At 35.7% G+C, this 27,658-nt stretch overlaps 2 protein-coding genes across 30 annotated transcripts in view; one reads left to right on the forward strand and one right to left on the reverse strand.

Annotated features, from left to right (window-relative positions):
• gulp1a (GULP PTB domain containing engulfment adaptor 1a) overlaps window positions 1-13,464 on the forward strand; it is a 104,044-nt gene extending 90,580 nt beyond the window's left edge. For 8 of the 29 annotated variants that reach the window (XM_073911662.1, XM_073911660.1, XM_068223316.2 and 5 more), the window contains 8 exons: window positions 844-915; window positions 1,330-1,428; window positions 2,361-2,498; window positions 4,284-4,400; window positions 5,489-5,575; window positions 7,867-7,999; window positions 8,150-8,244; window positions 12,664-13,464. In XM_073911662.1, the coding sequence (XP_073767763.1) occupies window positions 844-915; window positions 1,330-1,428; window positions 2,361-2,498; window positions 4,284-4,400; window positions 5,489-5,575; window positions 7,867-7,999; window positions 8,150-8,244; window positions 12,664-12,735 (813 nt within the window). In that variant the 3' untranslated portion in view covers window positions 12,736-13,464. Of the gene's footprint in view, window positions 1-843; window positions 916-1,329; window positions 1,429-2,360; window positions 2,499-4,283; window positions 4,401-5,488; window positions 5,576-5,768; window positions 5,994-7,866; window positions 8,000-8,149; window positions 8,311-8,602; window positions 8,614-12,663 lie in introns of all 29 variants that reach the window. The other 21 variants (XM_073911655.1, XM_068223308.2, XM_068223307.2 and 18 more) reach the window with 5 other exon arrangements.
• A 1,970-nt stretch (window positions 13,465-15,434) lies between these two features.
• The window catches only part of col5a2a (collagen, type V, alpha 2a), a 44,443-nt gene continuing 32,219 nt past the window's right edge, over window positions 15,435-27,658 (reverse strand). The window contains exons 20-54 of the mRNA NM_001145782.1: window positions 27,519-27,563; window positions 27,324-27,422; window positions 27,142-27,195; window positions 26,949-27,056; window positions 26,788-26,841; window positions 26,602-26,700; window positions 26,465-26,518; window positions 26,273-26,371; window positions 26,097-26,150; window positions 25,823-25,876; window positions 25,646-25,699; window positions 25,508-25,561; window positions 25,325-25,369; window positions 25,147-25,245; window positions 24,957-25,064; window positions 24,822-24,875; window positions 24,368-24,421; window positions 24,232-24,285; window positions 24,085-24,138; window positions 23,857-23,964; window positions 23,702-23,755; window positions 23,576-23,629; window positions 23,326-23,487; window positions 23,139-23,246; window positions 22,826-22,933; window positions 22,666-22,719; window positions 22,469-22,576; window positions 22,308-22,361; window positions 22,087-22,194; window positions 21,895-21,948; window positions 21,694-21,801; window positions 21,298-21,604; window positions 20,744-20,925; window positions 20,136-20,378; window positions 15,435-17,194 (exon numbers count right to left, since the gene is read on the reverse strand). Of these exons, the coding sequence (NP_001139254.1) occupies window positions 17,048-17,194; window positions 20,136-20,378; window positions 20,744-20,925; window positions 21,298-21,604; window positions 21,694-21,801; window positions 21,895-21,948; window positions 22,087-22,194; window positions 22,308-22,361; window positions 22,469-22,576; window positions 22,666-22,719; window positions 22,826-22,933; window positions 23,139-23,246; window positions 23,326-23,487; window positions 23,576-23,629; window positions 23,702-23,755; window positions 23,857-23,964; window positions 24,085-24,138; window positions 24,232-24,285; window positions 24,368-24,421; window positions 24,822-24,875; window positions 24,957-25,064; window positions 25,147-25,245; window positions 25,325-25,369; window positions 25,508-25,561; window positions 25,646-25,699; window positions 25,823-25,876; window positions 26,097-26,150; window positions 26,273-26,371; window positions 26,465-26,518; window positions 26,602-26,700; window positions 26,788-26,841; window positions 26,949-27,056; window positions 27,142-27,195; window positions 27,324-27,422; window positions 27,519-27,563 (3,255 nt within the window). The 3' untranslated portion in view covers window positions 15,435-17,047. The remainder of the gene's footprint in view (window positions 17,195-20,135; window positions 20,379-20,743; window positions 20,926-21,297; window positions 21,605-21,693; window positions 21,802-21,894; window positions 21,949-22,086; window positions 22,195-22,307; window positions 22,362-22,468; window positions 22,577-22,665; window positions 22,720-22,825; window positions 22,934-23,138; window positions 23,247-23,325; window positions 23,488-23,575; window positions 23,630-23,701; window positions 23,756-23,856; window positions 23,965-24,084; window positions 24,139-24,231; window positions 24,286-24,367; window positions 24,422-24,821; window positions 24,876-24,956; window positions 25,065-25,146; window positions 25,246-25,324; window positions 25,370-25,507; window positions 25,562-25,645; window positions 25,700-25,822; window positions 25,877-26,096; window positions 26,151-26,272; window positions 26,372-26,464; window positions 26,519-26,601; window positions 26,701-26,787; window positions 26,842-26,948; window positions 27,057-27,141; window positions 27,196-27,323; window positions 27,423-27,518; window positions 27,564-27,658) is intronic.

Raw genomic sequence — 27,658 nt, forward strand, 5'->3', positions numbered from 1 at the left:
GGAAAGGCGCAGGAACCTTTTAAAGATTCAATTTGTTGGCTCATCAGACAAAATAAATGTTTTTGCGATGAATGAAAATAGGTCAGACAGAAAAATCTTTATCTGAATCTTTTTGGCCACTGTCAAATTATTGTTGATTTCTTCATTTCTGTGGAGTGGCCATTAGAGTGGCGGAGTAATGGTAAGGTGTAAGGCTTTAGGATGTTTTGTTAAATCAGGCATTGCAGCGTCTAGACAGACTTTTGGCCACAAGCACTGGGTAAAGGTTAATAGCGCCATCTGTTGGAAGCTAAATGGAGTGTTCATGCTGTTTTCCGTAAGAAACTAGCTCCAGTTTGTTCCAGATTAGAGAATGCTTTTAGCAATCATCAAAGCCTTTTAATGAAATTAACTTCATAAATGAACCCGCTAAATGAAGAGTATCTGCACAATAAATGAAAGCACTGATGTGTTTGCTTGTGGGTCAGTTTAACTACAGTGCATGTCCTTAAGTGCTCTCCTTCGTGTGTGGATTATATAACTTACTAACCTTTTTTATATTTATATTTTTTTCTGTAAAAATGTACAATGTCCATGCCAAAAACTAATATACAGTACTTAGTAGACAATAATTAATATGGTGATTTAAATTTTATTAAATTCTAATAAAATTTTTGCATGCATTATTTATACAAAATAAAACAATGTAAGGCAATACATTTTTTGTAAATAAATAGACAAAACGATTCAACAAAAAATATCTCCATGTAAAAAAATATTTTGCTCTATTTACAATTAGTGTTTAAAAGAAAGAAATAAACAAATCCCATTTCATACAGTATGACTCGTATGTGTCTCCCACAGTTTCTAGGAAATACAGAAGTTGATCAACCTAAAGGTACAGAGGTGGTGAAAGATGCCGTCAGAAAGCTCAAGGTTAGTTACTGCCGCTTCAGATTGCCTGAACACTGTTGGCACCTTCATTTCTCTTGAGAGGATGCAGTATCTGCACCTTCCAGCAGCTTTAGACCTTCAGTCCTAGATCATTTTACCTATTTGAAAATACATAGAGAAACTTTTATTTTCAGCTATCCACTCTCAATTTTACAATATCTTATCATCACATGGAATTTTGATTAAATACAATTAATTAAAAAATGTGGTTTAAAACTGTTTATAAATGGCTCCTTTTCTGTTTTTAAAAGGAATTTAAGTTGATTTTGTTTTGTGGTGCCCTTTAATTTTCCTTCTGTTAATATGCGGTGACTTGTGTGTTAAGCAGAAAAAATGTTCAATACACGTCTTCTTTTTCTCTCTCTCTCTTTTTCTCTTTCTTTCTTTTCTTCAAAGTTTCAGAGACATATTAAGAAGTCAGAGGGACAGAAGCTTCCAAAAGTGGAATTACAGATCTCCATCTACGGAGTAAAAATATTAGATCCTAAATCAAAAGTACGTGCAAAGCTTAACTGGATTCGAGAAACAAATGGTGTCTCACAAGATGTTCTTTTTTTATTATTTATTTATTTTTGTAATTAAGTCACATTTTTCGCATTAAGTAATAAAGGGTACAATTGAAAATGAACTCTTCATAGACTGTATAGAGATAATTGTGGGACTAATGGCCCTTTAAGAAGTACAGTTGAAGTCAGAATTATTAGCCCCCCTTTGAATTTTTTATATATATATATATATATATTTCCCAAATTATGTTTAACAGAGCAATGAAATGTTCATAGGATGTCTGATAATATTTTTTTCTTCTGGAGAAAGTCTTATTTGTTTTATTTCAGCTAGTATAAAAGCAGTTTTTAATTTTTTACACAACATTTTAAGGATAAAATTATTATCCCCTTTAAGCTATATATATTTTTTTTAATAGTCTACAAAACAAACCATCATTATACAATAACTTGCGTAATTACCCTAACCTGCCTAGTTAACCTAATTAACCTAGTTAAGCCTTTAAATGTCACTAAGTTGTGTTGAAGTGTCTTAAAAATATCTAGTAAAATATTATAGATTGTCATCATGCCAAAGATAAAATAAATCAGTTATTATGAGTTATTAAAACTATAATGTTTAGAAATGTGCTGAAATAATCTTTCCTTTATACAGAAATTGGAGAAAAAATATATAAAGGGCTAATAATTCTGACTACAACTTTGTGTACACTTTCTGGTTATCAAACATTCGTGAATCATGTTTTTAGATGATATGATCTACTTCACCTGTAGGAACCTGCAAATCTTGTAGTTTAAATAGAATTAGACTGATTCAAAAATGTATCCAAATATTTTTGTGCACTGCTATGCATGCATATCCATCTCAAGACCCCATGTTTTTCCATGACTTCTTTTCTAATCTTGTTTTCTTATTCAAAGGAAGTGCAGTACAACTGTCAGCTCCACCGGATATCCTTCTGTGCAGATGATAAGACAGACAAAAGGATATTCACATTCATTTGTAAAGATTCAGAGTCCAACAAACATCTCTGCTATGTGTTTGACAGTGAAAAATGTGTAAGACCACAGACAGCATGTCATAATATTAGCCCGAATTCTTCTTTGAGAAATGATTCAATCATTCTTAAGTATTGTGTTAAACCTTTTTTCAATTAAATACATACCTAAAGGGGTCATATTATGTGTTAAACATTCACTTTGTATTTATTTAGTGCATAATGATGCAAGAAAAAATGTCTAGAAAGTTACAAACACAACACAGACTGTTCCAAAGGGTGTTATTTTCTATATTAGTAAACACTGTTTCTGAACTCCCTCGACCAACTCTTTTATTGATAATGAACACATCCCAATACTCCAAATTTAGGCAAATAGTAGAGCTGTGTTACTTATTTGTTGCTATGCGGTTACTTATTTGAGATATGTTTTTTTCAAATGTGATGCAATTTCTCTCCCAACTATTTATGTTCACAGACTTGATGGACAGTTCACCCAAAATTAATTTGAAACCTGTTTAACTTCGTTATACTTTTGAATTCTGTAAAAAAAATATTTAAAAAAAATAAAAAAAACAGAAGATATCAGTATCACAAAAAGCTTGGTTTCTGATCAAAAATCCCAAAACACAAAGTCTCATCTTTCAAAATCCATCCATTTTATTTAACTATAAGGAGTGATAGTAACTGTGATCATCCTTTTCCATTACATTTAAATATAGAATTAAATAAAATAAATTTAATGTCTCAATAAAAGTCAGTATTTCTGTGGAAAGACATTAATTTAGTGTCCAGAGCCTTTTACAGAAATAATTTTAATATAGTTCCATTATAAATTACTGTCATATATAAAATACTTCACTTAAACCATAATTGATGAACTTTTGTAGTTATGCGGTTACTTATTTGAGAAAACAGAAGATATCAGTAAAAATAAATGTTGAATATTATACGTTACCTGACAAAAGTCTTCAGGTTTTAGGCTTGGCTTCCAAGCTTTTTCTAAATATCTTCTTTTGTGTCTGACAGAAAGAAAAGGAACTTGAACAGGTTTGGAAAATATGAGTAAATTGTGATCTATCCATTTTAATCTACATTATGTCAACTTGCATGGTTTGTTTTTGACATTAAACTTTTGTGTAAAAGTTATTTTTCTTTTTTAATGTTCATCTAGCTTTTGTTATGTGTGCTTTGTGCCTGTGCATTTAGAAAAATGCATATATATATATATATATATATATATATATATATATATATATATATATATATATATATATATATATATATATATATATATATATATATATATTTTTTTTTTTTTTTTTTTTTTTTTTTTTTTTATTAACTGACAAGGGTTTAAAATGCATGCAGGCTTTTTTATTTATTTATTTATTTATTCATTCATTTTTTTTTTTTTATTATTATTATCTTTTATTTATTTTTATTTATTTATTAATTTATTTAAAAAGTTAGTTAGTTAGTTAGTTAGTTAGTTAGTTAGTTAGTTAGTTAGTTAGTTAGTTAGTTAGTTAGTTGGTTAGTTGGTTAGTTAGTTAGATTTTTCTTTGGAGTAACTCATGAACAAGGTTTAAAGCTGTAAAAGTACTGGTATCAACAGCTTATTTGTATTTATAAATGCATGAATGTTTCTTCCATTCCTACAGTATGGAATTATAAATTTGTTAGGCTTTTTTAAGCTTAAACCTCACAAACAAATTCATTGAACGTCTCAGACCTTTATTACATCTTGTAAGAAAAGCATAATATGACCCCAAAGACAATAGGTCAAAGAAAACACGGCTATTGCTGATACTAGGAAAATGATCCATTTATCTGTTGATTCCAGGCAGAAGAGATCACTTTGACCATCGGTCAAGCATTTGACTTGGCATACAAGAAGTTTCTGGAGTCCGGGGGAAAAGACGTAGAGACGAGGAAACAGATAGGTGGTCTACAGAAAAGAGTGAGTGTTATGTACAGTTAGAGAATACAATAGCACTGTTTTACTAGGGGTGTAATGGTGCACTTGGTTTGCAGTTTGGTACATTTGTACAATTTTAATTGCACATGCAAGACCTGATTTGTGCCCTTTAGTTGTATATATTTTCATATTGACACATCAATGTTAATCCTTAAATCCCAAGTTCAGTCTTTTGGTCTCTCCTGTTTCAGCTGATGAATAAATAAATCCACATTATATTGCTACCTCCAATTCAGGAATCACAAAAAGCTTGGTTTCTGATCAAAAATCCCAAAACACAAAGTCTCATCTTTCAAAATCCATCCATTTTATTTAACTATAAGGAGTGATAGTAACTGTGATCATCCTTTTCCATTACATTTTAATATAGAATTAAATAAAATAAATTTAATGTCTCAATAAAAGTCAGTATCTCTGTGGAAAGACATCAATTTAGTGTCCAGAGCTTTTTACAGAAATAATGTTAATATAGTTCCATTATATATTACTGTCATATATAAAATACTTCACTTAAACCATAATTAATGAACATTCTGGATGCACTTGGTTGAAAACCAAAACATGCTTGTTATAATTATTATTATTATTAACATAATTTTGTTACATGTTTTACATTTAACTCAGTGACTTGGAAAATACTGTTGTTAAAACACCAGGCAATTAAATAAGGACATTTTATTGAGAGGCTTCAATTTACCAGCATTGCCATGACAACACAGTTGTGCTATATTTTAAACAGCAGGAATGAAATGCCCTGTCAGCAACTTTGCTTTTTTCCTGTGGGTATGTGCAGTTCATGCATTGATAAGTTTACGGGTTCATGAACAGCATAGAGTGGAATATTGAGCTGTTTTGAACTTTGACTGCAGTGTGCACTCCTCTGCTTTTGCATTTTGGCCAAAGCAACAGCAAACTGGCCAGAAAGTCAGTGCATCCTTACTAAAAATACATCGTAATCCAAATATTGCTATGTAGTGAATAGTTGTTTTGTATGTACTGTTATACCCCTAGATGTTACTCTCCGCACTGATTAACATTTGTCATTAATATATTGAAATCTCTCTTCACAGATTCAAGATCTTGAAACTGAAAATGTAGAGTTGAAGAAGCAGTTACAAGTGTTAGAGGAGCAGCTGATGATTGCTCAAGTTCCTCCTGTAAGCACTGCATGCAGTTCTTATCTGCTGAATGCATCTAATTGCATTCACCATTATTTTAATTGGCTGCATATAAAACACAGATCAGCTATGCCCAAAGACATTCTCTAAACTCATGAGCTTTCTCTTTTAAAGCAAAAGCGCTGTAGTAAAACTAAAACAGTAGTGCTGACGAGCTCTGATCTTTCCACAGCTTCTTCACATTAACTCTTCTAATGAGGCCTATATGCTTCAGAGACCCTCATCTCTCTTCTGGTGTCACAACGTGACCTCGTTCTCTTGTCTCGAAATCTCTTCTGTCACACTAACGCCAATGAGCTCACCTGACTCTAACCTCTCTGCTGGTCTTCTGACTCCTCCACCTACTAAACCAGCTCTGTCCAAGCCTCCCGGCGGAGCCAGTGTTCCTCGCCATTCTGTTAAGCACTTTCTGTTTACTCTGTTTCTGTTTGAGGCTTCAGTGTGTTTTTGCTAAGGGTACAAGTTCTGCCTTCAGATTTTAAAGGCTTGTTCACACAGCCTCAACAAACACCAGTGCTAGATTCCAGTGCTTGTTGGATCAGTGTTTTCACAGTGTTGGCATTGGTTTACGACTGTGTGAACTAGCCTTGATGAGTTTTTGATTGTCTGTAATTTGGCATATAGTGAACCATTCTATTTAAAAACCAATACAAAATTATATTATCATTTGAGAATAGACTGACTCTGAATATTTATGGATTCTATTCTATATTTTACAATTGTTATAAGTGATTTAAAAATGATAATAAAAACATATTTATTTGAATAATTACACAATAAAATGTGCACCAGTTCTAGTTTAGTATTGGATTGTACTATTATTAATTATTTTGATATATATGTATATATATATATATACACACACACACACTTACACACTCACTTACCGGCCACTTTATTAGGTACACCTGTCCAACTGCTCGTTAACAAAAATTTCTAATCAGTCAATCAGATGGCAACAAGTCGATACAATTAGGCATGTAGACATGGTCAAGACGATCTGCTACAGTTCAATCAGAGCATCAGAATGGGGATAAAAGGTGATTTAAGTGACTTTGAACGTGGCATGGTTGTTGGTGCCAGACGGGCTGGTCTGAGTATTTGAGAAACTGCTGATCTACTGGGATTTTCATGCACAAACATCTCTAGGGTTTACAGAGAATGGTCCTAAAGAGAGAAAATATCCAGTGAGCGGCAGTTCAATGGACGCAAATGCCTTGTTGATGCTAGAGGTCAGAGGAAAATGGCCAGACTGGTTCCAGCTAATAGAAAGGCAACAGTAACTTGAATAACTGCTAGTTACAACCGAGGTATGGAGAAGAGCATCTCTGAACGCACAACACATCCAACCTTGAGGTGAATGGGCTACAGCAGTAGTAGACTCCACTGGGTGCCTCTCCTGTCAGCTAAGAAGAGGAAACTGAAGCTACAATTTACACAGACTCACCAAAATTGGACAATAGAAGATTGGAAAAACTGTCCTGGTCTGATGAGTCTCGATTTCTGCTGTGACTTAAGGATGGTAGGGTTCGAATTTGGCATCAACAACATCAAAGCATGGATCCATCCTGCCTTGTATCAACGGTTCAGGCTGGTGGTGGTGTAATGGTGGATATTTTCTTGGCACACTTTGGGCCCATTAGTACGAATTGAGCATTGTGTCATTGCCACAGTCTACAGAATATTGTTGCTGACCACGTCTATCCCTTTATGTCCAAATTGTACCCATTTTCTGATGGCTACTTCCAGCAGGATAACGCGCCATGTCACAAAGCACAAATCATCTCAGACTGGCAATGAGTTCACTGTACTCAAATGGCTCCCAAAGTCTCAAGATCTCAATCTTTTAGAGCACGTTAGGGATGTACTGGAATGGGAGATTCACGATTTCCAGTACCTGGTTGAATCTATGTCACAAAGGATTAAGGCATATCTGAAGGCAAAAGGTGGTTCCAACCAGTACTATTAAGGTGTACCTAATAAAGTGGGTGTGTGTGTGTGTGTGTGTGTGTGTGTGTGTGTGTGTGTGTGTGTGTGTGTGTGTGTGTGTGTGTGTGTGTGTGTGTGTGTGTGTGTGTGTGTGTGTGTGTGTGTGTGTGTGTGTGTGTGTGTGTGTGTGTGTGTGTGTATGTATATATATTAGTATGTACAGTAAGTCTCACTTAATCTTTTGACTAATAATATTCTATATTCAAATATATTCAAATATATTTTTGGATGATTTAATCTTCAGAATGCTGATGTACTTCATGCTTTATTCACATTTGCAGGGAAACAGCATGTCTTCAAAAAGCCCCACAGACATATTTGACATGGTTCCGTTTTCTCCAATGACTCCATTGGTTCCGTTACCAGCAAGTAATGGCTCGGCCCCTCCACCCCCGGCAAGACCTACAGAGATTAGTGAGTTCTCTTTCTTTTTCTTTGCCAGCATTTGAGAAATGTTGCTTATTCCAGTTGCATAGGCAGTCGTTTCTCTTTCATGTATTAGAGAACTTCGAATCAGTGGTCTGTAAAATGAAGGAAAACAAAAACCTCCCTTTTGTTCTTCAGGGAGAGACCTGTTCGGTGCAGAGCCATTTGACCCTTTCACCTGCGGGGCGGCTGACTTTCCTCCAGACATCCAGTCTAAGCTGGATGAGATGCAGGTGACTGCATGTCTGTGAATTATTAGCAAATGGACTGGTGTGAATGAGCAGCTAATGGAGCTGACGGTACGCACTGCTGCAGCTGTGAGGATTCTTTCAGTTCAGAACGGACACCCATATGATGATTTTTATTTTGCTTGATGTTTATTTGGATTTGTCTTGGGAGTGCTAAATGTGGATGAAAAGTTTCAAGAGAAGTGCTAAGTTTGCTTTTTGTGAAGTATGCTTTGATCCCGCTCACATGCAGAAAATCTTGCAAACAGAGCAGTTACTGTACATGAAACATTTATATCATTTGCCAGTTTTGCTTAACTAACAACCTCAATTTTCCGTCTTTTTGCTCTCTTTCTGCTTGCAGCGGCAAAGATGGTTTGTATTTTAAGACAGTTTAATTATTTTTTCCAGATGGAATATAGCTTAAATCAAATCTGGCATGCTAAGCAATTTTAAAGGGAAGGTTCATCCAAAAAAAAGATGTAATTAAATGTATCCCCCTCATGTTCACCCTTTCTTAAATAGGCTATATGTAAGATTTGATTTATTTATTATTTAGATATTTTTACTTTTATTTTATTCTTATTATTTAGTAATTTATATATATTTATCAGCACACCATATGGCACAGGTGTCAAACTTAGTTTCTGGAGGGCCACAGCTCTGCACAGTTTAGTTCCAACCCTTATTAAACACACCTGATGTAACTAATTGAGTCCTTCGGTCTTGTTTGAAACCTCCAGGTAAGTGTATTGAAGCAGGGTTGGAACTAAACTGTGCAGGGCTACGGCCCTCCAGGAACTGTTTTTGACACCCCTGCTCTACATTATCAGAAATAAAGGTATGATAGTTGTCACTGTGGGGGTAACTTTTTTAAAGCCCCATATTAATAACTCAAGGGTACATATTGGTACCTAAAAAGTACAGAAGTCTTCATTTGTAGGTACTAATATATACTTTTGAGGTACCAATATGGACCCTTCAAGTACAAAAGTGTACCTTTTGAAAAGGTACCACCCCAGTGACAACTCTCATACCTTTATTTCTGAGAGTGTATAGTATATTTTGTACGATTCAATTTTTATTGTTAGTTATGAGTATATGACAGTTTTCAAAGTAAAACTACATATCATTGTTTGCATCATCTTAGTTATTGTGTACTCGACTAATCAATCAGTTATAATGAGGTAACATTTTAATCTCTGTCTGTATGTTAGAGCATTTATCAGTCAGGACTATTTGCTTTCAAAACTCTTGTACATAAAGAGAAACTTTTGTACTTTTTATTAAAGTAAGATTAAAACAAAGCAAAGCACTTAAGCACTTAATTAATCCTTTTAATATTTTAATAGTAAAGGTATAGTCAACCACTGGCTAATTTCCTTTTCTGCAGTTCACAGTATGGCCCGTGGTTAACAAGTGCTATTAAATTTTACGTATAGCCCCTGGTCATTTCCATTTCATGAAAACAAATGGTGACCGGTGACCGGATTCCATAAGTTATGTGCATAGATATATTATTGATTAACCCTTTAGCAGGTGAAGTATCATATATGACAGCTATATTAACATCAATTACAATATTATCGCAAAAATTACTCAAACTTATTGAATACAAAATTATACAATAAAGTTCAAAAATCTTGTAATAACTCCCAGTAACTTCAAATTGATTATTTCAATGCGTGCCCTAAAAGCATTGAGGTAAAAAATATGAAGAAAAAAGATTTGATTTGTTGTTATTGATAAGTCATAAATATTCATGTATTGATAACTATGCTTTTTCAAAGCAATCTCATGGCAGTTCAAATTTTCGATGTAGTGGATAATTTGTATTAATTTGTACAAGCTCATCCATACATTTTAGTATGATTTGCTGATCCCCTAATGACACTGTGTCCTAACAACACGTGACATCTGCGACGGCAATGTATGAAATTTAAATATTAAGAAATGCTTTTTGTTTCTGTAACGTTAATGGTTTCTGTAAACTACTGTGAAATGGATCACCTCAGTATCAGTATACATGCTTTATTCAGTGTTAAATGCTACAAAAGTGAGTTTAAATACTATTTCACATGACAGTTACTACTAAAAGCAGCAGCTGTACAGTTTACTTCAGATCTTGAAAATGAAATAACTAGCAGAAGGTTTGAAAATGAAAACTGTTATCTAGTGCAAAACGACAAACGACATCACTCACTCAGTAGCCTATTAATAATGTTAAAAAGGGGGTTAATATGTGTTACTAAGATTAAAAGCCTTTACCATTTAGTTGAGTGCAGTGGCTGGTATTTAAATGCTACTGTCATATGTTGCGTTTGGTGTAAACAGCCACACTGCTTGTCGCTTTGTGAGTTGTTACTGTGCATTCACACTGAAGGCAGCAAGAGCGTCAAAGTAGCAGGAAGTCATTCATTTTCAATGGGAGTCGGCAGCAATAAGCGATAAGGAGTGGTGTGGTGCCTCTTCGCCGGTGTGGACGGCGAGGAGAGTTGAAATCAAGGCCCAATCCCATTACTATTTTTGTACCCCTTCCTCTTGGCCCTTAAAACAGAGTGTGAAAGGGAAGGGCTTCAAAATTCACCCCTAAGAATTGGGACAGCACCAAAGCACACGTCATCGCGATCTCTTACTTCATATGAGATCAGAAGATCACGACTGCTGTAGTAAATCCAGTTGTGTTAGTTTTTGATGTTTATCTTCAGGAAATCACTAAAGGAATATATTATGTTATCATAACGATCTAATGTGGCAATAAGATTGTAACTGTCCTGTGTATTTACACTGTGGCCATATTCATCTATGTAAACACACCAAAAATAACATTAGCAGACACTGTAAAAAGCTCATTCCCAGACACTAGACTCTTCTGACTGGGGATTTGAGTGACATCGAGTGTCAGAATGTTGTAGAACTGCTATACAGGAGTTATGATTATGGATTATAGATCTTGAAATTAAGCGTTTTTTATTTTAGCGAGTTTTTTTTTAAAGCATGACAGTAAAACCTGAACGCGGTTATGAATATATCAAAACATATGCTTGTTTGTTGTAAAAATTCAAAATAATGACGAAAAATACTAATTTGTGGATCTCCTTACTTCCCGGTGCTACTATCCTGCTATTGTGGCAGGTGTATTCTGGGATATTTTCTTACCCCTTGGTTTTGAATGTGGTCCTGAACAATCTTTGTTTGAAGGGCTATTCTCCTCTTACACTTAGCCCTACGCCTTTATGCTAAAGAGAATTGGGACACCCCTACCGCTTCATGGGGATGCGCAAAACGAGGGGTAAAGGGAAGGGCTAAGGGGTAGAATTGGGATTGGGCCCAAGTCAACTTTATGGAAATGAGCTATGACTAGTGGCTAGCAATCGGAGTGTAGAAGTCCACTGCTTGAGAGCATTCCAGAGAACACAGTCTTGTGAACTTTGGTTTCGACTGCAGTTGCTTTCAAGGGTTTGACTATTGCGGTTGCAGGATTTCTACTTAGTTATGTTTTCTTACAGGGACATAAATAAATAAAAAAATTTAAAAGTTACTGGCGAGTTTATGGGCATTAGTGTAAAAAAAATTTTTTACAGTGGGAATCTCAGGCTAACTATAAACACAATACTAAACAGTAACGGCATTGCTGCTTCAATATTTCAGATGTATGAACTTATTGAATAAGTGGAGCAAAGTCACAGCACACGCAACAACTTGATCTTTCATAGTTAAATTAATTTGATAACTATTTTATGCTAGAAAGCATGTTTTTATGCGGGAATGCAGTTTACTCTCTCACACCGGATCTGTGAAGGCAGACAGCATTGTCACCAGGGTGGCCAGAGCTAACTTTAACGTTCTCGCCGCCTTCTGTGTTAATGCACAGTTAAGGTACAGTGTCAGGGGGTAGGGTTTGGGGGCATGCCTACTTTTAAAAAGCTTACTTTTTTATTTGAATGAAATCAAACGAATTATCCACTTGTCTAATAATGGTGTGATCAGGAAATGCATGGTTTGAAATATGTTGTCTTATAAATGGTAGCTATGCACATATCTTATGTTGTGCCATTTCCGAAGGTTGATGGCCTCTGGTCACCATTCACTTTCATTGTGTTGCAAAAGAAAGCAACGTTAGCATTTTTCTGAATGTCTCATTTTGTGTTTTGTGGACAACAAAGAAAATCACAAAGGTTTCAAAACATTTTTCATTGAAATATCAATGTAAATCTCAAAGATTAAGTATGTATAGAAGAGAGAGTTGAAGTATGGTGTCATTTTACACTGTTTATATAGCCTTGTTCTTAATAATCAGAATAGTTTAAATGTGAGTAGCATGTTGGTGAAAGTGAATATTTCTAAAAGATACGTGCATGTATTTCACTGTTTGATCAGTTAGTGAAGGTAATGCTAAATAATGTCCGTTTCTCTCTTTTTCAGGAGGGGTTCAAAATGGGACTAACAGTAGAGGGCACTGTCTTCTCCCTGGATCCACTAGAAGGTCGCTGCTGATGCCAAGAAGAAAGTTTTGTCACTTTCATGTTAAACCATTTGTATTAAAGTGCCAAACTCGGGTTTACAGTCAAGATGTCTTATCTCATGTTTTTTTATGTATTTGCATTTTGAATTTGGTTTACAAAAAATATATTGGGAAATCCGAAGCAGTAGATGACTATTTTTGTAAGAACTAAAACATAAAACTGAACGAGTAATGTACCTGTAGTTTTAACTGCCCTTGCTTGTACAGACGATGAAGGATGTAGAAAGTATGTCCAGTTGCACAGTCTGTGTTTGTTTTCATAACAGTTATTAATCTCAGATTCTTTAAGCTTGTGTTACACATTACAAACTCTTTGGCATATCGCAGTTAATAAAACTCAGAAAAGGGAGAGTTTCCTGTACATTGTTTTATAACTTCATTTTTAACACTTATCGTACGTCATAATCACACTCCTTTTGTATTAGATCACTTGTAAAATGATAATATTGTTTTTATTTGTAGCAATGGATCCATTTAAAACAGTATTTTTTAACTAAAAGCGGTGTCATGAATGGCAGAACTGGACGATTTCCACAATAACACGTACTTGTAATGCAGTTTGATTTTATATTATATATTTTAGTATACTCTTGCACAAGGAAGCACTTTGGAAGAGCTCTGTTCATGTATTATTGTTAATTCTGTTTGTAAGCATTATTTTAGCCTTTGCTGTTGTAGTCATTAAAAGAAAACAGTATATACTCTGAGTATTTTTGTGTCATTTTTTTATTTTTATTTTATCTGCATTAAATGAGACCCTGGATCTTTTTCCCTCTAGAAATCTTAACTTCAAAAGTAATTTATTTCAAGTGGAAGACCATTTTGTTTAATATCAGTGTAAAAGTATGGTAGTATTACAGTAAAATAATCATGATTTACTAGAATGCTATTTTGATTTCTATGCAAAAAAACGTGTGATTTTTATTTATTTTATTTTCAAATATAAAGGGCACCTATATTAAAAATTATCTTTTGTAAGCTGTTTGGACAGAACTGTTTGTAGTGTGTCCACTTTCATATTGGAGTGATCTGAACCCAACAAGTGTTTTTTTTTATTATTATTATTTTTTTTTTATTTCCTGACGTTATAATAGAGATCCAAATCCAAGTGACTTTGAGGCTATATATAAAAAACTATATATATATATATATATATATATATATATATATATATATATATATATATATATATATATACATACATACATATATATATATATATATATATATATATATATATATATATATATATATATATATATATATATATATAACTGGTTATATCTAACCACACATCCTATTCTTATGCCCCATATAGTGATGCAGATGTCTCAAAGCATGAAATGGACAAATCTAAACTTGTTATTATAAAAACAAATATAAATATGCATATAATAAATAATACGTTTAATAATAATAACATTATAATAAAAATTCTAATTGTCATGAAAAACTGAAAAAGCCCCCTGAGATGAAGGCATGTATGGTACTAGTAAATATATATATATATATATATATATATATATATATATATATATATATATATATATATATATATATATATATATATATATATATATTGTAGAAAATTAATTATTTTTGTAATCCTTTATTTTTTTATTTATGTAAAGATATGTGTGTATTGCTGTACATCCTGCATGTAACAAAGCAATATGTACGCAGTTTTGACATGCATAGGCGCAAAACTAACACACTCTGTGCTGGAATTTTGACCAGCTTTAACTTTGTCAATGGTGCAGCCTATTTTAGTTTCTCAAAACACATCCTCCTTTATAAACCAGCACACCCATGAGTCCACAAAGTAGCGCAAAAATATTAATATTTGAAACAATGTGGCGCAAAACGTGAAAATTAGGGTTGCGTAGAATCGCAAAACACGTCTTGCACCTTATTGCACTGGGTGTGTGATAGTGCCCTATCACTGACTGCTGTTTATCTGATGAAAGGCATGAGAAGCAGACACACACATAAGATCGGTGGGCAGGGAGAAGCAGTTCATTTGAATTTAAAGCCACAGGCTACAAAAACAGCTACATATTCTTCGGACACTAAATGGGCAGATTCTACATTATATATATAATCTGATGGGTATTTTGAGCTGAAGCTTTACAGACACTTTCTGGAGACACCAAAGTTAGATCTTTCATCTTGTAAAAGAGGTAATATAGGTGCCCTTTAAAAATAATTTGTCTGTGTAATTGTCTGTGTTGTTATAAGTGTGTCTTCCTGAAAAGCTCCACATGATGCTCACATTGCTGCTCAGGTAAGCTGCTTTTTGTCATCCTTTGAATGTTCAATTCAATTCAATTCAATTCAGCTTTATTTGTATAGCGCTTTTACAATGTAGATTGTGTCAAAGCAGCTTCACATAAATGGTCATAGTAACTGGAACAGTGTGGTTCAGGTTTTAGTGTTTAAGTTCAGTTCAGTTCAGTTTAGCTCTGTTCAGTGTGATTTAATCATTACTGAGAGTTCAAACACTGAAGAGCAAATTCATCGATGCGTAGCTCTACCAATCCTGAACCATGCGAGGCAGTGGCGACAGCGGAGAGGGAAAAAAAACTTCACCTGATGGGAGTGAAGAAAAAAAACCTTGAGAGAACCAGACTCAGTTGGGCACGACCATTTTAATTTCTCCGCTGGCCAAAAGTCTTGTGCAGAACTTCAATCGCCGTGGTTTATGCTGGAAGATGGCCTCAATGAAGACTCGTCTGTCCCTGGAGCGTCGCTGGAATCAGACTCATGTTCTCCACTCCCCACGACCATTGTTGACCAATGAATGTTCAACGAAAGTGTTTTTCCATTCATAGTGCTACACTGAGATGTGTCATATTTCAATCAGTTCTGTAATCGTGGAAAGCTTATCTTAGGAATGTACAATAAATAACAATATGACATTCAAACAGGAGTTGTAAATTGAGGATTTGCCGTATTTAATTCTCCCTCATAAAACAATGCTAACTTAAAGCAGTCATTGCAATCTTAGACATTTTCTAGTCACATGATTTACAACTTTACTTAATATTGAACATACAGAAAGGACAAAATGTTTTCAAATTGTGTTATCCCTGCCACTTCTTTGTAATTAAGAAAAAATAAATATAATAAAAATATAAAACATTCAAGTTTTAACAAAACTGAAACAAATCAACTTATAGAGGATATAATGAAGCAAAGCAATATCTTACATTTTATTCATTAAAATATATTTTCATGCTTAAAAGGTGATGGAGAAAACAAGCAATTTTGTAAGAGAAAAAAAGGTTTTGATTCATTCATTAAAATGGTACTGATCATATGTTTAATTTGCAAAAAAGAAAATACATGAGAGTAGCTTCAAAGCCAAACAAAATGACTTAAAAGCTGTCTAAAGTAGGCTAAAATAATGATAAAAGGAGAAAAAGTCAGAATTATAGGAATACCTGCATGCTTTAGAAAATATGACATCACAAATTGTCCGAACTGGAGGTTTTTAAGCTACATCAGAGTTTACTATATTGTGCCTTTTACCTTTGCAAAAGCCTTATATAAAAATATAAAACCAATCGCTAGAGGGAATACTTGATTTACATAATGGAAACGAGCAATAATAATGCACCTTTTAGAAATTAGAGTCTCAGATGCATTTAATTGAATTTTATTTTCATTTCTTTACCCTGCTTTGAAACTTTTGCTGAAAGAGTTGTACAGCTCATTTCACAATTCCCATACAGCAAGTCTGCTGTCAGTTTTTGCTAGTTTATAGAAACGAGGTAGCTTGCACTGTTCTGTAAAATTTCATCTTTAATTGTAAACTCATGTTGTAATTAACTACAAGGTGATCGAACAAGAGTACAGATTTGGGAGTCAAAAATATTCATTTTAACGTAAACTTCCTCTATAGCACCATTTTTGTGTAACAATAATACAAAAACAAAAATATTGTCATGAAAAAAAGGCAAATTCAGATGATTTTAATTGCAACTAGCGTTGGTACAGTGTGTACGATCATTACGGTGTTGTTAGCAATTGCCATCTCAATTTAAAACAGCAGTTGATGGATAGTCTTGTAGAGTAAAATTCAGTTAATTGAATTTATTTCAAGGGCTCAATCTGGAAAAAACCTTGTTGAGTGGTTGATTTCAGGAATCACTTGGCAGGCACAATAAATATCTTGCTACAGGGGCCAGAAAAGTCCAATGCTCTGTATGTACAAGGCTGATCTTTTCAGCAGTCACTCACGAGAGTCCCAGGAATCTCTTCAATGCGTCTCCACTTCGTGATTTACAAGAAGCACACAGGCCCAATATCAATTCCAAACTCCTGATCTGAACCTCCAATGTCCACTGGTGCAATATCCACAATAGGTAGTCTTGCTGTTTTCTGGGTCCTGTATTCAAACACTGTCTTGCCCCAATTCCCATTTGCTTGCTGTAAAAAGATGAACATAGACATTTAAATGTGAGATCACTTGTAATTCTGAAATTTTAGATGTGATTTCCTAATGCAACTGTAGGTTGTAATTTGTTTTTGTCCTATGACTTTGTTCCAAAAACTAATGAGCTGTGCATTTTAGAGAAATGTAAAATGTTGTGTATATGAGATCTTGATCTCAATGGGTTTTTATCTGGTTAAATAAAGAAACGTATATATAAATCGCACACCCAGAAAACCTTGTTGTAAACCTGTGACCATTGACATCTATAGAAGGAAAATCAAATGCTACTCTAAGAATGTGAATTATCATATGCATTTGTTTATATGGCAAAACATGTATTTTTCACCAAGAAGGTCCATACACATTCCAAAGGTAGACTTTGGGAGTTTTATGATGTGGTCACATGTTGATTGGTCAGTTGTCTCAGTTTTTGGCCTTTGGTCACATGGTCGAGAAAGATACAAAATAGGTGGTAAACTTTGCTCTGGTCTCTTTTCCTGCTCTGCTCATCTCCTTTGGACAAGTATTTTTGTATCACAATTAAAACCCCACAGAGAAGCGAGATCAGCCATTGGTGGCAGACTGTGAAAATATAACTAAGGCCTCTCTCGCACGCTTTTAGTGTCATGCACCCACGCTCTTTCTGCTTTCCCTTGACATTTGTCAGGGACAGTGCTGCACGCATCAGTTTCCCACATTCGTTGGAAGTTAAACCCCAAATTGAGAGGTAATTAAAAGATTCAACTTAAGTCATGTTCATGGTGTGAAAAACTATGAAAATGTCCATTGTTATATTAGACTTTCCAATAGCGATTTTAAAACATTTAATATAGGAAGTCCTCGGCTATGCATAGGCTATCAGAAATTTATTGTACATAGTTTTACGTTATGAAACGCAGTCTTGAATTTACAAACAGTCGCCAAGTACCAGAGAACAGATGTAACACATTGATCAAATTTAGTTCAGTCAAATTCAGTCACACTCATGTAAAAGTAATATTCAACTCGTTTAGTTTTGTCTTCGTTCATTTTTGTTTCCAGTCGTGACATAAAGCACGAGTCTTCAAACAGAAAACAGAATAGTTTAACTAATTACTACTTTTTTTGTCTTTTCCATAGTGACAGTTAGTACATAATATTTCACTATATTTTGCAAGATAGTTGTATTCAGTTTTTATAGGATTAAAGTGTAATTTAAAGACCTACGTAAGTAAACTAGGAAGGTTAGACTAATTAGTCAAGTTATTGTATAACTGGTTTGTTGAGTAAACAATCAAAAAATATACATATTTCTTAAGGAGGCTAATAATACTGATCTTAATTTATTATAATTTTTTAAAATTATTATTAAAAACTACTTTTATTTAAGACAAACTCTAGGAAATAAGACTTATTATGTCTCCAAAAAAATATTTTTGTTTTAAAGGAAATACTGTGAAAAGTTCTGTGATTTGTTAAAGATCACTTGGAAAACATTATTTTAAATTAACAGGAGGGCAAAAAAAATGTACTTCAACTGTACCTGTAAACTTTAACAGGTGCAGTTGAAGTACAGGTTATTTGTGCTTTGATACAATTGAATTTTGAACAACATGATACAAAGTTATTAAACTCAAACTAATATCCATGTTAATTTATGGAAGTGTTAAAGTTATTTAATTAGCTTCGGCATAAGACTGCAGAAGGATGGTTTGACTTGACATGTATAGTTCTTCACCATCACAGTGATAATGTTTTAGTCATTCTGCAAAATTACAGTATGAATTGCCATAATAATAATAATAATAATAATAATAATAATAATAATAATAATAATAATTCCTTACATTTATATAGCGCTTTTCTGGGAACTCAGAACGATTTAAACATGGGGGGGGGGATCTCCTCATCCACCCCAGTGTGCAGCATCCACCTGGATGACGCAACAGCAGCCATTTTATGCCAGACCGCACACCACACAGCAGCTGATTGGTGGTGAGGAGTAATTAAGCCAATTATGATATGGGGATGGTTAGGAGGCCATGATGGACTGAGGTCAGTGGGCAAATTTGGCCAGGATGTTGGTGTGAAACCTCTACTCTTTTTCGAAGGACATCCTGGGATTTTTAACAGTCCATCTTGGGATTTTTAACAGAGAGTCAGGACCTCGGTTTAACGTGTCCAAAAGACAGCGCTTACTAAGCAGTATATAGAGTCCTTGTCACTATACTGGGGCATTAGGACCCACACAGACCGCAGGTTGGGCGCCCCCTGCTGGCCTCACTAACACTACTTCCGGCAGCAACCTAGCTTTTTCATGTGGTCTCCCATCCAGGTACTGACCAGGCGCAGCCCTGCTTAGCTTCAGTGGGTGATCATGTGAGAGTTGCAGAAAGCTAGCTGCTGGATTTAAAAAAAACATTCTTGCACTATGAAAGTCAAGGGTTTCATATATAAATTTCCAACATTATTTAGTAAATCTTCTTTTGTGTTAAGAAAGTAAATGATTACAGATTTTCATTTTTTGGGAGAACTATTCCTTCAAAGCATAATACTTTATTTACACTCTAAAAAAAAATCTGGGTTGTCATAACCCAATGTTGGATCAAATATGAACAAATCCAGTTATTGGTTTAAAAAAAGTGTAATTTAAATTTAATTGAAAAACTGTTGGGTAAACACTCTTGATTGAAGGTAAACACTAGAACTATAAGATATCCAATTATTGACAAAAAGTTAGAAAATTTCCAAGTAAGTTTTTAAGTTATAAAAAGTATGTGCTGTGTATTTTTAGCAACATAATAAAATAGTGTTTATATGTTATTCTAAAAGCAAGCCTCACTCGCAATTTTCCATTTAGAGTTCTTCTGTCCTAAATACTGTAGTAGACTGTAACGAGCAAGACAGCTCACTAGGTTGTGGCTTTATACAAATGATGTATTGCTGTATACTCACTGAACAACTGTCCTCAAGGACGGTGTATCTAAAGCGGTTATTTCCCTCAGCTTTGAGCTCTAGATCATTTGAAGCTTTGAGGATGACTGCTTTCTTGAGGTTTCCAGTTGATTCATCCTTGTAGCCCACAGTGTTCTTGCAGTGGTAAGTGATAGTCTGTGATGCCTCTTTTGAGAGTAGACGGATGAAAGTCATCTGAACTGTGACAGTGTTGGCTGGCTGGTCTTTGTTCCCATAAGTGAACTTCACAAAGACATACAAAGAAATACAAATCAGACTCATACAGTTCTACGTTGATATGTCTACACTGTAAAACGCAATTTACCTGTTGCTTTAAAATTGAAAAGTTGAATACCTAAAAAGCTGTAACTTGTAACTTAGAACTGTTCACTTTACTTCATGCACATATTTCATTTACTTTTTTTCTAATGTGGTTTTAAGGTAAAGGGGTCTACTGATGTTAGTTAACTAATTCACAACTAATTTGTTATTTTTTTACAGTGTATTACTTCTTTACATGTCACATTCTCCGCACTATCACAAGTGCTAGAACATTAGTTGACTAAATAAATAAATAAACTTATATTAGATTGGCTGGACATGCTTACATATGTTCCTCCATTCATATTAGCTCCAAACCACACAGGTTTATTTCCTGGGGAGCTCCACCATGACTTCCGGGGGATGCTGGATGGAATTGCGGAGATGCATGTTTCTCCGGTGTCCATGTTGCAATAGATTTTAATGGCGTCCTCTGCACTGCCTTGGTTTGGATCTACCCAGTATTCACCTGAGACGTAGAGATGAAACATTTGAGGATTTTCTTAACTGTTGATATTTTGATAATTGTTGGAAAATATTGTTGGAAAGTTTTGATTCTTATTCAAAATAGCAGCATCAGCTCATTTTGCTAAGAAGCTTTTGTTTATGATTTTTTTTTCCAGTCAATCAGTGATCTTCAGTGCTTAGACATCTTTTTTTTTTGCCATAAGTACAGTCCCCTTGAAACCTCAAATTGGTAATAAATAGTACTAGGTGAAGTACTAACTATACACATTTGGGGAAAACAAAACAAAATATTAACCATACCAAGCATTATTACCAGCCGTACGAGCAACAGTTGTGATTTACATGCCTGTGCAATACTCTAAAGTTAACTTACCACTCTTTTTTTGAGGGTAGCACTGTTTCAAGTCCTCGCAAGTTCTGGCAGGATGTTTTCTGCTACCATCAGGGCTACGCATGTTATCAATCTGGCTGCTCAGAGCCTTTAAAGTAGCCTGAACTCCAGGATCAGCCTGGAACACACTTGTAGAGTTGCTCATGGGAAGAGCCTCATCCTGATTATTGTCAGGGGGAGAAGGACCACTGTCAAAATCATGTGCTCCACCAAAAAGATCATCCACAGCTGCAGTGGGTGGTCCAGCAGGGCCAGGAGGGCCAGGTGGGCCTGGCTCACCAGGTGGTCCCTAAGCATGAGAACAGGGTGAACGTGAAAAAAAAAATGAGTGGGCAAAGTTTTAATGTTATTTGAGCTATTTGGAAACAAGTAACTTGCCTCTGGTCCAATATCCCCACTAGATCCTCTTGAACCAGGAGGTCCCATTGGTCCAGGTTGCCCAATGTAGCCTTCCTTTCCTGGTGGCCCAATAGGTCCAGGAGGTCCCTGTGAGACAAATTATTTAAATGTTGTCAGTCACTTTTTGACTAGTAATAAATCAGTTGCATTAGGGTTAGGCTAATTAAGCTGGAGACATACTCTTTGTCCACTTGGACCAACAATGCCTGTGGCCCCTTGTTCTCCAGTTGTGCCCTAAAAAAGGCAATTTGTCAATTATTCATTTGACATGCTTATATTGGTTAGTGTTATATATCACAATATTTAGACTGTGTTTAAATATTTTCTTTTAGTTTCTCTTTAAGTTTTTTTTTAATCTCTCTAAAAACTTACAGGTGATCCAGGAAGACCTTGTAAGCCTGCAAATCCTCTATGACCCTTCTGTCCTCTTTCCCCATGGTCACCAATATCACCCTTATCTCCCCTTGGTCCTTGTGGTCCCTTAAAAAGACATTTTAAAATGAGGGAGTAGTTGTGTTGTTTTTTTCTGCAAATTTTCGGTCAAGTAAGCCATTCTTAATATGTTAAATTGTGTTGTTTTGCTGATTTCTTACTGTGAGTCCTCGTTTTCCAGCTGGACCTGGAGGGCCAGAGGGTCCTTTTGAACCCTGTAGAACAACACCAAGAAAAATGTAAGTCAGAATCCTTTAGACATGGCATTCCATTACGTGTTTAATTTATTATATGATTATTTTAAGGAAAATATGAGACGCACAGGCTCTCCTCTCTTTCCAACCCCCCCAGTTGCACCAACAGGACCAGGGGGCCCAGGCTGTCCTACAGTTCCAAGCACACCCTCTGGGCCTGGATCTCCTCGATCACCCTTTAAATTTTAAACAGCTCTGTGAGATTGGCATAAACAGACTGAAATGAAGACATAGACATGGGTCATTCAGTGTTTTTTGTCCTCACCTGGGCTCCTATGACACCTTCTTTTCCTGGTGGGCCATCAGATCCAGCGGGTCCCTGGTAATTAAAATGTTTTTTTTTTTTAATGCATTTAAATATACAACTTTTTATTGTGTAAAGTAGCTGTTAAATTTAATGAACAATTATATTAAGATTTTTTTACATCAGGTCCAGGATCTCCCCGAGGTCCATTAGCACCCGGCACTCCAACAGGGCCAGGTGGTCCTTTGTCTCCAGGGGCTCCTGATGTACCCTGTTTTCCTGGAGGACCCTTTATGAGAAAAAGGAGATAAAGAAGATTAGAAACAGCAAGTAGTCAAGCTTGGACTCAAACCAGTGACCTTCTTGCTGTGAGGCGACAATGCTCACCACTAAGTCACCATTCTGCCCTATCAGTAATCTTGTATTTCAGCATACAACAACTACCTGTTTGAGAACTTTTTTCATAATTTTAAATGTTTTTAATGGATACTAACTGCAGGTCCAGGGAGTCCTGCCATTCCACGCTCTCCTCTTTGACCAGGAAGGCCTACAATTCCTCTTTGCCCTGTTGTTCCTGCAGGACCGGGTGGACCGTCAGGTCCCTAATGGAAATAACAAAGATAATTTTTGTTTGTTTTTAGACTTATTAGTTCAGTTGAGAAATGTCTGATGCGCACTTACTGGTGGTCCATCTTCTCCAGAATCTCCTTTGTCCCCAGGGCCTCCAGCAGGCCCAGGGGGGCCTCTTTCTCCTTGGCGTCCTGGAGGTCCATGGTCTCCTCGAAGTCCAGGTGGACCCTCTTTTCCAGGAAGACCAAGAGGACCTGGTTCACCAATAGGACCCTAAAAAACACAGTTAAGAGTTTAAAGAATATTTTTTTTGATATATAATCTTATTTGTTATTGTGAAACTGTTGTCAATGCAACTTACTGTTGGACCAGGTGGGCCAACCCTTCCAGCAGATCCAGGAAACCCGGTTGGACCCTAAACATTGAGGTATGTTAATTTGCATTTCATTCAAATGGAATTATCCTTGTTATGCATTTAACCACTTACTGGTGCCCCCTGTGTTCCTCTACCACCCTTTGGTCCAGCAACACCAAGTTTACCCTGTAGTTACAGATATTAGAAGGAGATTTCTAATTTGTAATTCAGTATACTAATTAAGATAATTCAGTATCATTTGATTTATTATAGAAACATTTTATCACCTGTGGCCCAGGAGGGCCAGCCAACCCTTGAGGGCCAGGAGATCCAGCATCACCCTTTTGTCCAGGCTCTCCAGGTGGTCCTTTTGGACCAGGCTGACCATCAAGACCCTGTGGTTTTGAAAGTGTGCCAGGTTCATAAAGAATTTAATGATCTGAATATTTGTTGTACATGTATTGTATATAATAATTTAACATGGATATCTGTTACTTTTAAAAATCTCTACTCACAGGAGGTCCGACAAAGCCCACAGCACCTATTGGCCCAGGTTCACCACGGGAACCCTTTTTTAATAGCACAGATATTTGGTATTAAAATAAAATATTTGATTGGCTGACATATTTTTTTCCTTCTTTGTTTGCTAAATATAAACTTACTGGCATTGCTCTTGATCCTTGAGGACCAGGTGGTCCCTTAGGGCCTGGTTCTCCCTGTCAAAACACTACATTTGAATTATGTGGTCTTTAAAAGAAAAGTTTTGCAAGAAAAATTGACAATGACGTAACCCTATACCTTTTCACCACTTGGGCCATGGGGTCCTGCAGGGCCAATTGGACCAGTCAAACCCTACATCATGCAGACAAACATCAGCACAAAAGTGATCCATTCATGCATATCAACCATGAGCAACATACAAAGAATCATTTTGTGTGTTTGCATCTGTGTTCAGGCATGTGTTAACAAGTCTTTCAAAGTTCATCCTCTTTTCATTCTCTAACATGTCGTGTTGCATTTTCAAACTTGATATAGATGTTTTGTCTTTTTCTAGCATTGATTCTTTCAAATCTAAATCACAGAGAGAAATATATTAAACATTATTCTGCTTAAAACTATTTTCTGAAGATAATTTACTAAAATTATACAGTAGCTATTAATACTTTAGCTAATTCATAAAGCAACTTTTAGAATGACCTTATGTGAACCAATTAAGGTTTATTAAAAATCTGAAAATACTTCTGATAATTACCCTTGCACCATCACTTCCCGGGGTGCCTTCTGATCCTTTCTCACCAATAGCTCCCTAAAAATGTAGGAAGAGGTTAATTCAAATATATAGAAATGTCAGTGTACATACTGTAAATCTAAATTCATAACAACTCACTCTGTCTCCTTTTGGACCAGGTGGGCCAGAGATCCCTCTTTCACCTGGCATTCCCTGCAGACCAGGAGGGCCTTGATTGCCCAATGTACCAGTAGGTCCAGGGCTGCCCTGTAAAAAGATTAGCATAATGAGCAATTAGCATTTTAAAAGCATCAATAGCAAATATGATCTTATCTAATTTATTTTCTACCTTTGGGCCATCAGGACCAGGTGCTCCTGGGATACCTTTGGCTCCAGGCAGACCAGCAGGTCCCAACTCTCCTCTCTCTCCAGGGATTCCACGTTCACCCTGTTAAATCATTCAGTTTACCATGAACGATAGATAATGACCACAAAGATGTTTTTACAGAGGTAAAACAAGATCTCACCCTTGGTCCAATTTGGCCAACTGGACCACCCTCACCAGGGATACCCTTAAAAGAGAGAGAGAGAGAGAGAGAGAGAGAGAGAGAGAGAGAGATGTTCCTGGTTAGCATTGTTTTATGCTGTTTCTCCATTGTATTTTCCTAGAAATTCATTATTTAGTTAAAGTTAGTCAATTAACTGCACACCTGATCACCAGGTTTTCCTCCCTCCCCAGGAGCACCTGCTGGTCCAGGCAACCCCTAAAAAACAGGTAAGGTGATTCACATTATATAGGACCTAATAACATAAAAAGAAAATATTTTCATAAGACACAAACTACACACCTGGAAACCGTGCATTCCAGGAGGTCCCTGTTCACCTCGCTCGCCTGCTGTACCCTGAAAATCAAAAAATGAAAACATAGAGTTTTCATAGAGTTGCTCTGAATTTCCTTTTCTAATTGTAATTGCAATAGCATCACAACACACACACTAATGTATAAGTAGGAATGGGACCCTTACATGTGGACCTGGTGGACCAGCTGGGCCTACTTCTCCATCTTTGCCAGGTGGACCCTATAAAAAGTCAAAATTAAAGGATAGAGTTTGTTTTTTTGTAGAACAATATTTAGATTTTTAGTTAGTGGAGCTTGACCTCAAAAACTAAGATAATACACTTTAAAGATGCTATACTGTTGATACAACAATTAATTACTAAGCTGTTCTGAGATAGTTTGTCTTAGTAATGTGAGTAATGCAAATCAATACTTTTGTCAGCTCAATAGCTGTTACTCACCCTTTGCCCAGGAACTCCAGCAGATCCCTGCTCACCTGCCTTTCCTGGATCCCCCTAGAATATTGTCAAAATTTTAAGTTTGTTTTGTTCTGTTTTATGTGCAATACATTTTAAAACAATTTCTAAATACAATTTCTAAGTTCAATTTCCAAATTTCATATTCAAAATCCACTCACACTAAAACCCTTGGGTCCTATTGGTCCCATAGTTCCGATAGGGCCTCTTGTTCCTGTCGACCCTGCAGGCCCTGGACGTCCATCCTCACCTGGAGCACCCTGTAGAATGTGAAAAGTAACATTTATTAATTTTCCTGTTACAGTACATGTGTGGATATTTTATTATGCATGGAAAACATCAGATAAACGTACCAATGGTCCTGGTTTTCCTTCAGCACCCTGAACTCCAGGCGTACCTGTCAAACCCTGTGAAACAAAGGATGCAAAAAAATAACCAGAGCTATATTTTAAACTCAAAATAGCACATTGGCATGGTCAATTTTACTTACTCTTGCTCCTGGTAGACCTGGTTCACCTGTTCTTCCTGGATCACCAGTTGAACCTTTAGGGCCAGAGGTTCCTGAAGTTCCACGGTCTCCTTGTGCACCCTTTGATCCGAAACAAAATAATTTTAGTATTCAGGTAATCATATTCAGCAAGTTAATAGTTTGTATCTAATTTAACTCTCTTATTACCTTTGGACCCTGTAAGCCATCTTGACCTGGAAAGCCTCTGTTTCCAGGTGCCCCCTTTATTAGAGAATAAAAAAAAAACATTGAAAATTGAAGTAATTTTCACTATTTCATACATGTCATTTTGCTGTTGCATAGGCATTAAAATGTAAAACTAGACTCACTCTCTCACCAACAGGTCCAGGTGGGCCAATAGAACCAGGATCTCCTCTGGGTCCACGTTTTCCCTCCTCTCCCTGAGGTCCAAGTACTCCCTGTGATCCTGGTGGACCCTAAAAGCCACAAAGGCAATGTTTGTTTTTCTTGTGTTAAAAAAACCCAACCTCTTAGCTTTTTCACTTAGAAATCATAACCTACAGGTTCTCCTTTAGGTCCAGCCTCTCCTTTAAATCCAGCAACACCTAAATCTCCCTAAACAGAACACACAAACAAGGATGATTTGGTATGTTTTTACTATTATCTCATTTTGAGTTTCCAGATACACATTTACATCAAAAATATAAATGTATATGCCACCGTGTGAATGTAGAAAGCCTTACCAATTGACCTTTGATCCCAGGCTGTCCAGTGCTTCCCTGAGGACCTGGTGGGCCAGTTGGCCCAAGTAGACCAACGGGACCCTGAGGACCAGGAACTCCCTGGATAAAATGATATGTTGTTAAAGACAATATTCAAACTTAATTTATCTAGATTATATATTTTAAATTTGTTGATGTGATTTTTTTTTTACATACCACTGGGCCTTTGGAACCTGGACCACCATCAGTGCCCATAGGGCCCTGAAAATTCCAGAATCATGTTTAGTTGCATGCATAAGATTTATAAATAATTGATGATCGAAGTTTTCGATCTTTCACTGATGTACAAAATGAGA

Source organism: Danio rerio, chromosome 9 (genome assembly GCF_049306965.1).
Source record: "Danio rerio strain Tuebingen ecotype United States chromosome 9, GRCz12tu, whole genome shotgun sequence".
Classification (NCBI taxonomy): domain Eukaryota; kingdom Metazoa; phylum Chordata; class Actinopteri; order Cypriniformes; family Danionidae; genus Danio; species Danio rerio.